We start from the raw sequence: 13320 nt of genomic DNA on the forward strand, positions 1-13320 counted from the left end.
TCGTAGAACAGAGCAGATGATTTATGCTCTAGAAATGCTTATTTGTCATTTTTTGATAAAAGCCTATTTCAGAGTATGAAGCTAGGTGATAGCTGGTAAAAAACAGCATAATTGCTTTTCCGTCTTACAAACAGATCTAAAGAAATCCTTACCTGTCACATGGACTTAACTGGTAGTTTGATCATGATTTAGAATACAAGCAGTAGCCACCAGCATTGCAGTTGTGGTAAGGGAGTGTTTTTTCTCTCCTGTAGCTTCAGTGAAGTGAAAAATGATGTGCAAGATTATCTGTCCCGGGTAGAGCACAGCCGGATCCTGGAGAAAAATGATAAAAAAGAACTCTGCTTGCTTTTTGTCAACTGCTTGGAGGTAAGATTGTTGGATAAGTAAGACCTGGGCAACAAAACTATTACAGAAAACAAACAAACAAAAAAGTTAAGAATAGAAGTTCTGCAATTTTATGCAAGTTTCTTGTGCACATAACTAGCTGCCCACTTAGCCCCCAAAAGAGTTGTATCAAATCACCTGTTCAGAGCCTGCTGTCCAGTAACAAGGCTTGCTTTCTCTAGGTAAGGCTTGTGTTTGCTGCATTACATAATTTCTTCTTCCCTTTGGATACATCACATAAGTGTTGAAGAATTAAGTGAGTCCTGATAAGACTCAACTTCCAGCACAGGAGTGCAGCAAGCAGGGGAATTTCTAGCTGTTGCAGTGGAAAACAGATGCTTTCATGTTTGCAAAGCTTTGGATTACTATGCTGTTTGAGTTGTCTACCTTTCCTCTCCTTGCCTAACTTTAAATGCTTCGGACAGCTTCAAACGAACTTGACAGCAGGGTAGGGGTTTCGTTTCTTACAGTTTTTGTTAAATTGCTGACTTCAAAGGTAAGATCCATGTGTGTATTTTCCCTAAGGGAAAGGGAGAGTTTTGCATCTTGGAACGTGTGTTTCAGCAAGTGTGTTCTGTCAGCATGCTTACAACTCTTGCTCATCTATGCATTTAGGAAATATGGAGAGAGCTTGGGCATATTGCTGAAGGTGTTTGCTGATGCAGCAGAAGTTTAAGATAAGCACCAGAGAGATCACAGGAAGGAGCTGATAGCAGTGGAGTGGAGAGAGTTGTGGAAAACGTGCAAGCTCAGTGTGCTTATTGCAGTGAGGATGCACTGGGGGTATAAAGTACCAATGCAGAGAATATTTAACTTGAGTAGTTCTGCTGCTCATGCAATGTTCTGGCCCATCTTTAGGACTCTATGTGTGAAAAGTCTGAAGGCAGTCTTGGATATGAGCATATCAGCTATCTGCCTGGAGACAGAGGCTTTCCAGATAACTATCTCCCAAAAAGCAATCGAGAAGCTCCTCAGGAATTGTCCGTTGAGTATCTGCAGGCAGTAGCCAAGGTTCGCTTGTACCTGAGTAAGGCTGCAGAGCTGCTCTTTGACTTGCATGAGCTCCCAGGTAAGTGATAATTGTGCTGTCAGATGGGAATGTAGACAGAGTAAAGTCACTGTGGGAAGGACATACTACATTACGCTTTATTAATTGAAGTTTAAGTGATGCTTCAGAAATACGATTGCTTTAAGGCTTCTTGTTTTACATAAGTGGGAGATCTGGGAAGCTGAAAAGGAGGAAGAGATGCTTTTTAAAAGAACAAACAAAAAATAAAGTACTGAGCTGAATCACTGACTCAGTAAAGAAGATCAGCATGTGGAGAATAGTCTGAGATGCTAACACAGTCCATGAAGCATCAAAATGTGGTGCTGAGGGAACATTCTGGGTAAACAGCTGAGGAAGACAGAGCTTTCAGGTTCTCCTGCATGGCCAGCAAGTACAAGTGAAAGGAGCTTGGTGCTACAGCTGGTGTTGGCAGTAAAAGTTTTCCAAGGTAGGATGTGTTTTTGCTTTCTCTTCTTCAGTGCAAGACCAGGCAGAGGAGAAGCAGCGTTACTTGGCGAATGTGAATGCGTTCTGTAGCCTCACCAAGAACAACTGGCATCGTGTTTACCTGGTTCGGAAAATTGCCAACCAGTATGGGATGGAATTTGCTCAGAAGCTCGTCACAGAAGCACAGTTTAACTGGGTGTTCCCAGCAGAAATTCTGCAACAGGTAAGGAAGAGGTGTCTCCTTGGAGATGGTTCTCTCCTCTTAGTCTCCAGTTGGTGCTGCTTTGGGGTGCTTTAGTGCTGTGTGGCTTTGGGGGACTTACTGCAGTGGGAGTGGTTGTGAGAAGCCATTTAGGTTGATGTGCCTGCCTGCTGCCTCTCTTCAAGGCTGAAATGACAGAGTTCTCGGAAAAAATGGTTCTTGCAAGGAATGGATTGCACCTTTTCCAGTGGCTGGTTAATGTCCACAATGCTCACTGTGGGCTTTTCCCTTTGCAGGTACAGAGCAGCCAGTCTAATCACATTGATCGTTACCTGGCCTGTGGCAAGAATTACAGCGTCCTGCGTGACGCTGTGGGGAAAGCCATGATTGAGTGCAAGACTGAGGATCTTCTAGAGGCAGAGAAGGTAGAGCGTGCTTTCCTCAACAAAATCCTGTCATGGTTTCTGGGTGGCTGGTGTTTAAGCTTTATACATTTGTTTTGCCAGTGTCTCCAGTGGAGATACCTGGGTTGATTTGGATTTTGAAAGCTGCTGTGGCTTATCCTGTCTGAGACACAGATGTCTGTGCTTTTGTCGTGTGTTCTAGTATATGTAACGTTGAGGTTATACTTGCTCCTCTACCTTCTAATAAATCATAGCAGTTTGTTTTACAAGCCAAGTATTACAGGCACCTTGTGACCAACTAACTGAAGAGTAGGCAGGTAATTGGCGAAGCTTTATGCCTCCTCCCTGCCTGCCCATATCTGCCTAGCCTTGTGTCTTACTGTACAAAATCAATCAGGTGATTTCTGTGCAACTAACCTTCTTCCACTATGTATTTTGTGTATGAAAATGTTCAGGAAGAAGTTTGACAAAAAATGCCTGTTTGAATTTCTCTGTACCACGAATACACTGTGACTTTTTCTTCACTTGTGTGCTGGCTTGGTTTGAAGGCAGGCATACACAGGTGCTATAAGTAAAATAATTGAGAAATTTCTGATGTAAAACACATAATCGGCTTGAAGGCTGTCAGATTACTCATTTACATGTGGCTTGAACAGTGATTTCTGCGTCATTCCCCTTCATGTGTGGGGACATCTTTAATGCAGACCTGCTGAAATCTGCTGCTAAGACTGATAAGACAGACCAATAACAAACTGAAACCTTGTAAGAGTTCATCTGTGACAACTGTCACCTCTTCTCCACTGTATCATTGGTTCTTCTTTTCAGGCATCCAGCAGCTCCCCAGCTGTACAGGCTGTCCATCTGCTCCTTGCTATTTTCAGAGAGGTCACTGTCCTGTATGGAGTTAATGACTCAAATCTTCATCCCAAACAGCAGGTAAGATGCTTGATTCTCGGGGCTTGTGATAAACATGCTTCATTGATAAGGATAAGTGAGATTTAAATCATTGGTGAAAGAGCTTTTTGTTCTGATTATGCCCTGACCTGGGCAAATGGAAAATGTTTTCAGAGCAGAGGATAGCATAGCAGCAGAAGCAGCTGCTAGTTCTCCTCAGTTTGATGGATGATATCATGCTGGTTTTATTTCTTTAAATGTGTGCTTTCAGCAAATAAGTGCTATGACTGAGTTCATCCAGAACTCCAGAGTCCTGAATTCTCCAGACATGCAGAACTTTGCAGCTTGTCTTGTGACGAACAAGCTGCCATCTCTTCTGGCAGTGGATCCTCAAAGCTTCAGCCACAACGGAGCGCTAATTGAGATGGCTGTTCATACTTCAGCTGTCTTGCTGTGTGGGCAGAACCCCATCCTGCAGCCCCTGAGGAATCTGGCATTCGCTCCAGATACCATGGAGGTAAAGAGATTTAACTCACGGTAGTTCAGCACACTGATAGTTCTTTCACGCATCTGCTGGGTCCTCTATAATATAACCTGAATGTCAAAAGACACCAACTCATTGTTTTAATTGTGAATTACTGAGGTATGATTAGTTCAGTATTGTTGGGATTAATTAGCACAGAACCAGGCTCTGGACTGGTTTAGATGTCATTAGTTGCTTATTATTATGGGGGTGTCGAGAGGCAGGAGACCTTTTCTCCATTAACACCAGCGACAGGACCCGCGGGAATGGAGTTAAGCTGAGGCAGGGGAAGTTTAGGCTGGACATCAGGAAGGGGTTCTTCACAGAGAGAGTGGTTGCACACTGGAACAGGCTCCCCAGGGAAGTGGTCACTGCACCGAGCCTGACTGAATTTAAGAAGAGATTGGACTGTGCACTTAGTCACATGGTCTGAACTTGGGTAGACCTGTGCGCTGTCAAGAGTTGGACTTGATGATCCTTAAGGGTCCCTTCCAACTCAGGATATTCTATGATTCTATGATTCTATGATTCTATGATGGAGAACAAGGAGCAACTGCTACAAAAAAGAACTGATTCATCTATTGTTGTCATATTTTTTTCTTCCTTAGCACTCTTTTCTGCCTACAATGCCAGAAGATATAATGGCTCAGGCAAGGGCCTGGGAAGGAATGTCTGCTCTGCACTGGTACAGTAAGTGCTTCTGACTGGCTTTGAAAGAGATTGAAGGAGAATCCTTGTTTTTGAATGAGATGACTCCTAATGTGAGGACAGACACACTCCTCAGCATGAGTTATCTGTATTGGGTAACGCACCAAAGTGCACTGAGTTTCTGTTTAGTCTCAAGCTTATAGCTGTTCGTGGAGTTTACTTTGGGCAGTTAGAGAGGTGTAAGCAGGAGAGCAGCACTCTGCCATCTTCCTGGCTAGTTTTCAGTTCTCTGCTTTTCATAGCAGAATTTAACTGTAAACTAGGAAGCTGGGGGCGTGGGAACATTCATGCTTACTAGCCTATATGGCACTTGGTAGCAGAATTTTTCAGGTTTTCATTCCATGTTTCTTTCAAGGAGAGAAGCACTGAAAGCTTCCTCTGGTGGTTGTGTGAGCCTATGACTCCTTCAGGAATTTCAGTGGTCTCCATTAGACCTTGAAGCATATTTCTTGCTTCAATATGATGATGCCTCTGAAAGGAAATAATAGGGGCTTCAAAAATGGCTGTCTTCTAATACTGTCCTGTTTGTTTCTCTGTCTTCATAGCATGTCCAAATGGCCACCCCTGCACTGTAGGAGAGGTAAGAATTTGAGACTGGTGGTGTTTTTTTCTTAAGCAGGTGGTGTTTTCAACAATAAACTGTTTTATATTTTAGTTACTGTTTATGTTCTACTGCACAGCAGTTCATTTTATAAACTTTAGATTACTAATCATTCTGCCATTGCAATGTAAAATTTAGAATTGCTGTAACACAGATTGTACCAAAAAGCCTAGTAAATAAGGCAGGCAGACATCGTTTGTCCAGTATATAGCAGCATTCAAATTAACCAGCTACGGCATGGATTTTTGTTTCATTGTCTCTGTTACTATTCTGGAATTCAGTGTTTTCATTCTTTCTTTTTGCTAGTGTGGCAGGCCCATGGAAATTAGCTACTGTCTTGACTGTCATGTCCAAGTTGGAGGGGAACAACACAGATCGCTGCCAGGCTTTCAAACCTTTGGGTATGCTTTGATCCATCAACCTTCTCAGTGCAAAATTTTACAGTACTTGCCTGTTGTGGTTTCAGGGTAAAAGGTGTTACCTCATGCTGCTACCTGAAAGGTGGCACTTGGAATTCCTCATTATGTCACACATTCCCCTCTGGGAGGGGGAAGAGGTTTGGCAATGGGGAGTGCTGGTGTAACTGAATTTGCAGAAACTGCTTTAAAAAAGACCCTGTCAAGCTTCTAGTTTTAGTTTTTCCATGTTTCTGCTCATCTAGGCAGATACCTGTTATGTGGTTCTATATTAACATACAGTAGCAGGCTGCATTTTCTTAGAGGGCTCATCATGACTGAAGAACTTCTACCAAAACTCCAGGATTTATGACTTGTGCTCCCTCCTCCTTGATTCTCTGGATTCTCACTTTCAGCCCTTGCATAAAGAATGTTAAAGTTATGAAGTCTAAAGGCAGTGGCTTCTCATCTGTCCAGCATGAACCTGGCTAATCTTGCCCCACAGGGTTGGCCATTGCATTTTTCATAGAAAATCAGCTGATAATGTAATTGGAAGAGTTGTCCAACAAAAAGTAGTCAACCAGCAAAAACAAGGAAGTTTGCTTATTTGTGTACAAAGCTTACTGAAAGTCTTCATTCCCCTGTAGCACTTTTAATCATCATCGTTTTATAGCATTCAGAGAACTTAAGATCAGAAAGACATTATTGGGTATCAAAGACTACTTCTGTGTTTTCTGTCAAAGCAAAAATCTCTATGCATACTTTCTGGCAGGCATAATGAAGATAGAACTCAAACTGGCCACATACTTGGAGATGCACAACGCAGAAAAGAAATGGTGGAAGTGTCTGACCGACCCATGTCCCAAGTTGTCTTCATTCTGATTCGCTTGCTCACACATCTAGCAATGTTGCTGGGAGCCACAAAGGATCCTCAGGTATCTTCCAATCATAGTCCCAAGTGGCCACTTGAAATCTGCCTTTATATGATACTGGTCCTTCTCGTCGTGTTGCCTAGTGACTAGGGAAGTCTTTCAAGATGCAAAACCCAAATTCACTTCTCCACTTGCCCAGGAATGTTTTTTGTTTCTTTATGCAGTTGCACGTGCACATGTGCATGCGTATCTGTCATAATGTGTACAAGTGGTAAGAGTCCTGTAGGATGGAGTAGAGACTATCTGATTAGACTAGTTTTGCATGCCTTGTGCTTGAACTGGATGTTATTGATTACACCCGTTTTTTTCCTTTTGTTGCTCTTCAGTCACTGCAAAAGATTATCAAGCCACCAGTGCGCAACTCAGTAACTTTCCTGCAGCAGCATATTCAGGAGGACTTGGCACAGATGACAAAAACTTTGGGAAAGAGTGTAGATGAGACTATCAACATCCTTCATCTTGTCCTAAGCAGCCTCCTCAAGGACCCCCATCAGCACTCAGGCCAATGTAAGGAAAACTACTAGCCATATCACATCTACGAGCTGTATCAGTGTTTTATGGGCAGCAATTAGTATTTTTGCTAACAGACCACTTGCAACAGGTGGTAGCTGAGCTGGTGAGGGAGATCCAGAAATTTGAGGCTTGTTTCTCACTGTAGGTAGTGAAGAATTTTTGGCTGCTTACTTCTCCTTTGGTCAAATATATGGGGTTTGTAAGGTTTGGTACATAGTTCTGGAAAGAAATTAATGAAAAAATGACTTCACGATACATTGACAGAACTTCCAGCTCACAAGCAGAGGTGCTACTTGAAGTAGGGTGTGCAGTTTGGGATGACACTCCAACTAGGCTGAGATACTCATTTAGCCTCTGTAACCTCTACAGTTGCTCTTAGCTCATCATATGAACTTGCAAGGATGTCACATCTAAAAGCTAAGAGAATCTGAGCTATCTTGTAACTGAAATATTGTGAACATAAGACTCTTAAATTTCTGTTGCAGGGCCAGTTCAATTTGATGGTACGCTTTCCACCAAGGAGAAAAGAAACAAGTGGGAAAGAATTGTTGCAGACACAGTTATTGCTCCTGAGTTGGAGGTGAGAAATGAGCTGTAAAAAAATAAAAATTAAAAAAAATATCAGTAGTTGAGCAGTTCAAAGCAACTTTGGAAATCCAACCTGCTGTGATACCTGTGCTACTCTTTTCACCTGGCTATTCCCAAATGCAAGCTATTTATGGTACAACTGCAGGTCCACATTAATCTGTCGTCATCTAATGACTTCCATCTCTAGATTATAGACACCCTGCTGTAGATAACCCTGCTTTCAAGCAGGGGGTTTGGACTGGGTGATCTCTGGAGTCCCACCCGACATCAGTTATTCTGTGACTCTTTTATGTGAAACGTGGAAGCTGTATGTGAGAGAGGGTCAGCCAACTTTATTATACCTGTGGAAATGAGAATCAGACTTGAGTTATGTTATGAGGATTTTGTGCAGATGTAAAATTATCTTTGTTCAGTTGAAAGTACTTGCCCAAGTGAGCATAAGGGTGCCCCAAATTAATCCTGTTTGCCTTTTTTCTTCACGTATGCTATTTAAAGAATGGAAGACCTGAGGGCTGGATGAGTTGGTGGAAAAAAAAAAAAAAAGATTTTAGAGAATAAACAGCTGTTCTGCAGTGTGTGTTTTTTTACATGCATTCCCTAGAAGTTCATCTTCTCTTTTGACATACTTTTGTGTGAATTGGTCATCAAGCTGTTAGGGAAATATACTCCCATGGAGGTTCAGCATTGCATGAAGCTGCCAATGCTGATAGAATACCATTATTTTTTGCAGGGTTTGGATAAAAAACTTCTGAAGTTAAATAAAGAAATTCAAGAGGATGAGAGAATATCTTCCAATGCAGTAGTGAAAATGGTGTATGGCGACCCAGTCAATTTCCTGTCCCAGCTGCCCAAGGACAGTCACATCCATCATTCCAAGATGTGGAGCTGCCGAAAGAGGATTTCAGTGGAGAACCTGGGCCACATAGTCCAGCAAAATAATGCCAAGGACACTGTCCCTCTCTTGTGGAAGTTTCTGCAGAAGGTGAGTGCAATACAGGGATGAGACCCCACAACGTTCAGATAATACTCCACAGAAGAACAGAATCATAGAATGGCTTGGGTTGGAAGGGGCCTTAAAGATCATCTAGTTCCAACCCCCTCCCCATGGGCAGGGATGCCACCCACTAGATCTGGATGCCCAGGGCCTCATCCATCCTGGTTTTGAACACCTCCAGGGATGGGGCATCTGAAACCTGTCTGGCCAACCTGCTTCTGTGCCTCACCACCTGGTTGAGGTTGAAAGGGACCTCTGGGTACGTTTGGTTCAACTCTCCTGCAGTCTCAATCCTGAGAACTGTATATATAAAGTATTTTTTCTTTTAATCATTTGAAAAGTAATTCAATAGAAGTATTCAAAACTGGTTTGTCCAAGGACAGCTTTACTCATAAATCCCCTTTCCTCTTCCAGGAAACAGAACTGAGGTTGGTTAAAACTTTACCAGAGATTCTGGCTCTTCAGAGAGAATTAGTGAGGCAATTTCAGAACATTGCTGATGTCAAGCGCTGCACGATCAGAGACTTCCTCAATGAACCCCGCTCAGGTGAGAAGATTCTGCCAAAACTGTAAATTAGTGAAACAAAAAGTGCTTTAGAAAGATTGCTTAGATAGTGCAGATAAAAATGAAAGTGAAAACTTCTCTTAAACTCGCAATCTTAAGTCCTTATTTTTCCTTTCAACTCCTATCCAAATATACTGGAGGCCCTGATGTTAAGAGTTTTTATTAAAAAAAAAAAAATTCAAGTGGTTTTAAGAGAATTTAAGCACAAGAGGTAGGGACTCTGCTCAGAGATAGGCAAGATAAATCCCTGAACGCAGCTGTGGGTATGTTGAATTTCTGAGCTGTGCTCTAGAGTTGGGCCTTCCTAAAATGTGTAATAGGTATCCAGCCCTTCTGTTAAGTCAGAAACAGGCGACAACTCCTTTAATTGCACTTAAGTGCAATTACTTCTGTTCTGAAGTACTTATGGAAGATTTCTTAAAGGTCATGCAGACCAAGGATCCATGCAGCCTTGTAGCGTGTGCCAAAAGCACTCAATAAAGGAAGATATAAACAAGCAGCAAATTACACAATTTGATAATGTTGGAAAACTGTTTAATGTACATTTAAACATTTCTGGTCTGTTTGAACAGTTATCTAAGGTTATGTGGTGTGCTTTGAAAATTCTTATATTATTGAGTTTCATGGTGTTGCCAGTAAAAGGCATTTCAAGGATTCCTCTTTCTGGTATTGCTCAGATGTGATGAGGGACCTGTTACAGAGGAGAGTTAACATGTTCCTGTCTGTCTGGAACAAGCTGAGAAGATCTCTGGATACTAATGGTGAGTACCCTTCCCTCACAGCATTGTTTTTTGTGATGGAAATGAAAGATTGCCCCCTGTCAGACGGGTCCTTCAGTACCCTCTGACAGTACAGGTTTCTTCTGTCAGATGCTGAAAATATCCTCCAAACTGACCTTGGCTGTTAAAGGTTAAAAAGATGTAGGTGCAAATGGAAGAATGTTTCCTACTCACCTGAACATGCTTCCTTTAGAACCTACAAGGCACAGAAAGTGTGACCTTTTTGTCGATTTATCTTGCTGTACTTTCTCCTGACCTGGGTTGGCTCAAGAGAGGCTATTCATCATGGGGCAAGCTCTGGGACACCACAAGCAATCTTAATGCTTTTTATTTTAGGGGAAATTAAGCTTCCTGAAGGCTACTGTGATGCTGACTTGACCATGGACAGCACGCTTGAGGTCCTTCTGCCACGTCGACAGGGACTGGGCCTCTGCTCCACAGCCTTAGCCAGTTATCTCATTAGTCTGCACAACAACTTTATCTATTTGGTGAACAAACATACCAAAGAAGATGATAGGTATGTTGCTATTCCAGCCAGGCATTTTTTGTCTTGTTGTATTACCTGCTCCCAATCTGCTTTCCCTGCTTCAGAAAGGCTTGTCACTCTAAATGGAGACAACTTGTTTCCTCTTCTGAAGGTACTTGATCAGTCCATCAGAAGTAGCTGACCTGCACTTGATCAGTTACGAGGTTGAGAGAGACCTGATTCCTCTGATCTTATCCAACTGCCAGTACAGCATGGAGAAGGGTGGGGAGACATTGCAGCACTTCGACCTGGAGAGAATCCAGCAGCAAGTCATCAGCAAGTTCTTGCAGGGGAAGCCGCTCATCACCCTAACGGTAGGACGAGGCAGCTAGGAAACATAGCTAGCAGACAACTCGATGTCAGAGCCCTGCAGAGAACTGCAGGCTTATCAACTTATTGGCTGGTGTCTGAAGCCCTGCAGTCCTTGCTGCAGCCAAACAGACACTGTAGCAGGGTTAGCAATGAAGTTCTACAACCCTGGGTTTCTCTCCTGACAGGGAATACCTACCCTCGTGTACAGACATGATCGAAATTACGAAGAGCTGTTCAAAGATGTCAGGAATAAGCTGGATCAGGTGGGTTTCTGTGCTGGAGAAACAGGGCATGTGTCCCCTGACACGCCAAGAAGTGTCAGGCCCATCTTCTCACCTGCCTTGCTCATCTGCTATGAGGGCCTGCTCGCTGATCTGTTAGCATGCCTTGAATATGTACACACTGGTTGTCTTTTGTCAGTCAGGGTTTACAAAGGAAAGAGATGTAGTTAAGCACTTTCAGTTTCCTAAATCTGGGGCTATGCCCTCATTCCTGACTTCTGCAGATTGAGCAGCAGTAAGGAAGGGTTCTAAACTAATACTAGCAACTGCTTTGACTTCATGGTTTTCAGAGTGCTCTTCCCAGTTCTGTTATGAACACAATCAGTGGGGAACTACAGTCTTACAGTGATGTCTGTGATGCTCTGTCTGTCATTGAAATTACCTTGGGATTCCTGGCCATGGCTGGAGAGAATGCAGAAATGTTTCTGACTGACTACATTGCAAACGTTCTGCAGATGGGTGATCAGACAAACCCTCATGTACTGCAGGTGAGTCCTGAGAGCAAAGCTTGCATTCTTAAAGGATTATACCTGTACCAGTTTATACTAAATCCTGACAGTTTGACCTCCAAGCCCAGCAAAAGTTCTAATTCAAGCTGAATTAGAATGTGTTAGAATTTCCTCCCCACCATACTTGACAGCAGGAGAGAAAACAATTTTCACTTCCACTGCAACCAGTGTTTACCAGGTGGGAGCATCCAATAGCTCATGATGCTCAGCAGGTTCTTGCAAAACCCTAAAGAAAGGTCAAGTGGAGGATGTGTGGAAGGTCAAACTCCTCTCTGCAGATCCCTGCTTTTCTGCCATCACCACCAGGAAGGAGAATACTTAGTTGGGTGCCAGCATAATTAGTTGCAATGCTAAAACTGTGAAAAGGGAAAACTTTGAATAATGAGCCAGCTTTTAGTGACACTGGTTTACCCCAGTGCTGAACAGGACTGAAAACAGCACTTCTCAAAAGGGGTAGTAGGGAAAGGTTTTATCTCCTAATGGGGTGTGAAAAGAGGCTTTTTACTGATAGGGGGCAAAGGCACTATGCTATGACAACTATGTGTGACATAGGGAATGGGAAAATGACAGAGCTTTCATAATGGCCAAGAAAGCTGGATTACTGAAGGCAAAATGGGGAATCAGGAGATATAAGCATGTAGGCTTTTATGCCCATGTTGAAAAGGCTTGATAAACTCCCAACTGCTGGATGAAGCTTTTCTATATACTTCTTTGTCATAGTAAGACTGTTTATCAGTGCCATCATAGAATCGTTGAATGGTTTGGGTGGGAAGGGACCTTAAGGGTCGTTTAGTTCCAACCCCCTCTACCATGGGCAGGGACATCTCCCACCCGATCAGGTTGCTGTGTCACCCTGCCAGTTAACGTGGCTTCTGTTTTAGTGGGCTTCTCTCTGTTCCTTCTTCTGTAGGGGGATGAACAGGCTCCAAAATATGTTCCTTGCATCCAGTTTCACGCTTTGTTTTTCTTTCAGGCCCTCGGACGATGCCGTCTAAAGCACAGCATAGCCCTTTGGCAACTTCTCTCTACCCGCAAATCTGAGCAGCTTCTGCGCATCAAAAGGGTAAGATACACTGGCAACCTCAGGGTCTGCTCAGGTATTTCCTCATCTCTAAGATGAAGTTGCTCAAACATGCTTGGTTCTTTTTTCTTTTTTTTTTTTTCTCATTGCATTTTATAGGATCCTTTTGTAGACATCAATGCACAGTACAAAGTTAGTCTCACTCCAGAGATTGACAAGCTCCTCAACACCTACCTCGTTCACTCAAGGCTTGAAACATTCCTCCAGGAGCTCCATGAAATGATCATCCTGAAGCTGAAACGTGTCAAAAATGTGGATGAATTCCGACCCCTATGGAGGTAATGGGTTTTTGCAGCCCAGAACAACCCACAGTCATTACTGACTTAAGCTTCTCTGTCTCTTTGAAAACGCTTGTGATGGAAACAGTTCTGTTAGCAAATGTCTGCTCTGCTGGACACAAAGCACAAGCATTGATATTAAGGATATGTGGCTATTTATAGGGCACCCTCCATGCTTCTGGCGTGTATGACTCTTCTGCATCTTACACAAGCTTTTGGAAACGGTGCTGAAATAGAGCAGTTGTTGTTCTTGATAGCTAAACACAGCCACTTCCCTAGTCACTCAAAGGAGCATGTTTAGTTTTCTACATACACAAGCTTGGCCCCGACGACTTGATTACCTCCTAATAACA

General features: G+C 43.0%; 1 protein-coding gene across 4 annotated transcripts in view; it reads left to right on the forward strand.

Moving 5' to 3' along the window:
* The window catches only part of RNF213 (ring finger protein 213), a 52330-nt gene that overhangs the window by 38408 nt on the left and 602 nt on the right, over positions 1-13320 (forward strand). For all 4 annotated transcript variants that reach the window (XM_072025746.1, XM_072025743.1, XM_072025745.1 and 1 more), the window contains 21 exons: positions 255-369; positions 1246-1456; positions 1915-2105; positions 2381-2509; positions 3314-3424; positions 3654-3899; positions 4514-4595; positions 5159-5193; positions 5521-5615; positions 6382-6544; positions 6868-7048; positions 7540-7634; positions 8373-8624; positions 9051-9183; positions 9879-9962; positions 10317-10497; positions 10619-10820; positions 11004-11081; positions 11390-11587; positions 12582-12671; positions 12789-12967. In XM_072025746.1, coding sequence (XP_071881847.1) covers positions 255-369; positions 1246-1456; positions 1915-2105; positions 2381-2509; positions 3314-3424; positions 3654-3899; positions 4514-4595; positions 5159-5193; positions 5521-5615; positions 6382-6544; positions 6868-7048; positions 7540-7634; positions 8373-8624; positions 9051-9183; positions 9879-9962; positions 10317-10497; positions 10619-10820; positions 11004-11081; positions 11390-11587; positions 12582-12671; positions 12789-12967 — 3051 coding nt within the window. The remainder of the gene's footprint in view (positions 1-254; positions 370-1245; positions 1457-1914; positions 2106-2380; positions 2510-3313; positions 3425-3653; positions 3900-4513; positions 4596-5158; positions 5194-5520; positions 5616-6381; positions 6545-6867; positions 7049-7539; positions 7635-8372; positions 8625-9050; positions 9184-9878; positions 9963-10316; positions 10498-10618; positions 10821-11003; positions 11082-11389; positions 11588-12581; positions 12672-12788; positions 12968-13320) is intronic.

This window comes from Anas platyrhynchos, chromosome 19, assembly GCF_047663525.1.
Source record: "Anas platyrhynchos isolate ZD024472 breed Pekin duck chromosome 19, IASCAAS_PekinDuck_T2T, whole genome shotgun sequence".
Classification (NCBI taxonomy): Eukaryota; Metazoa; Chordata; class Aves; order Anseriformes; family Anatidae; genus Anas; species Anas platyrhynchos.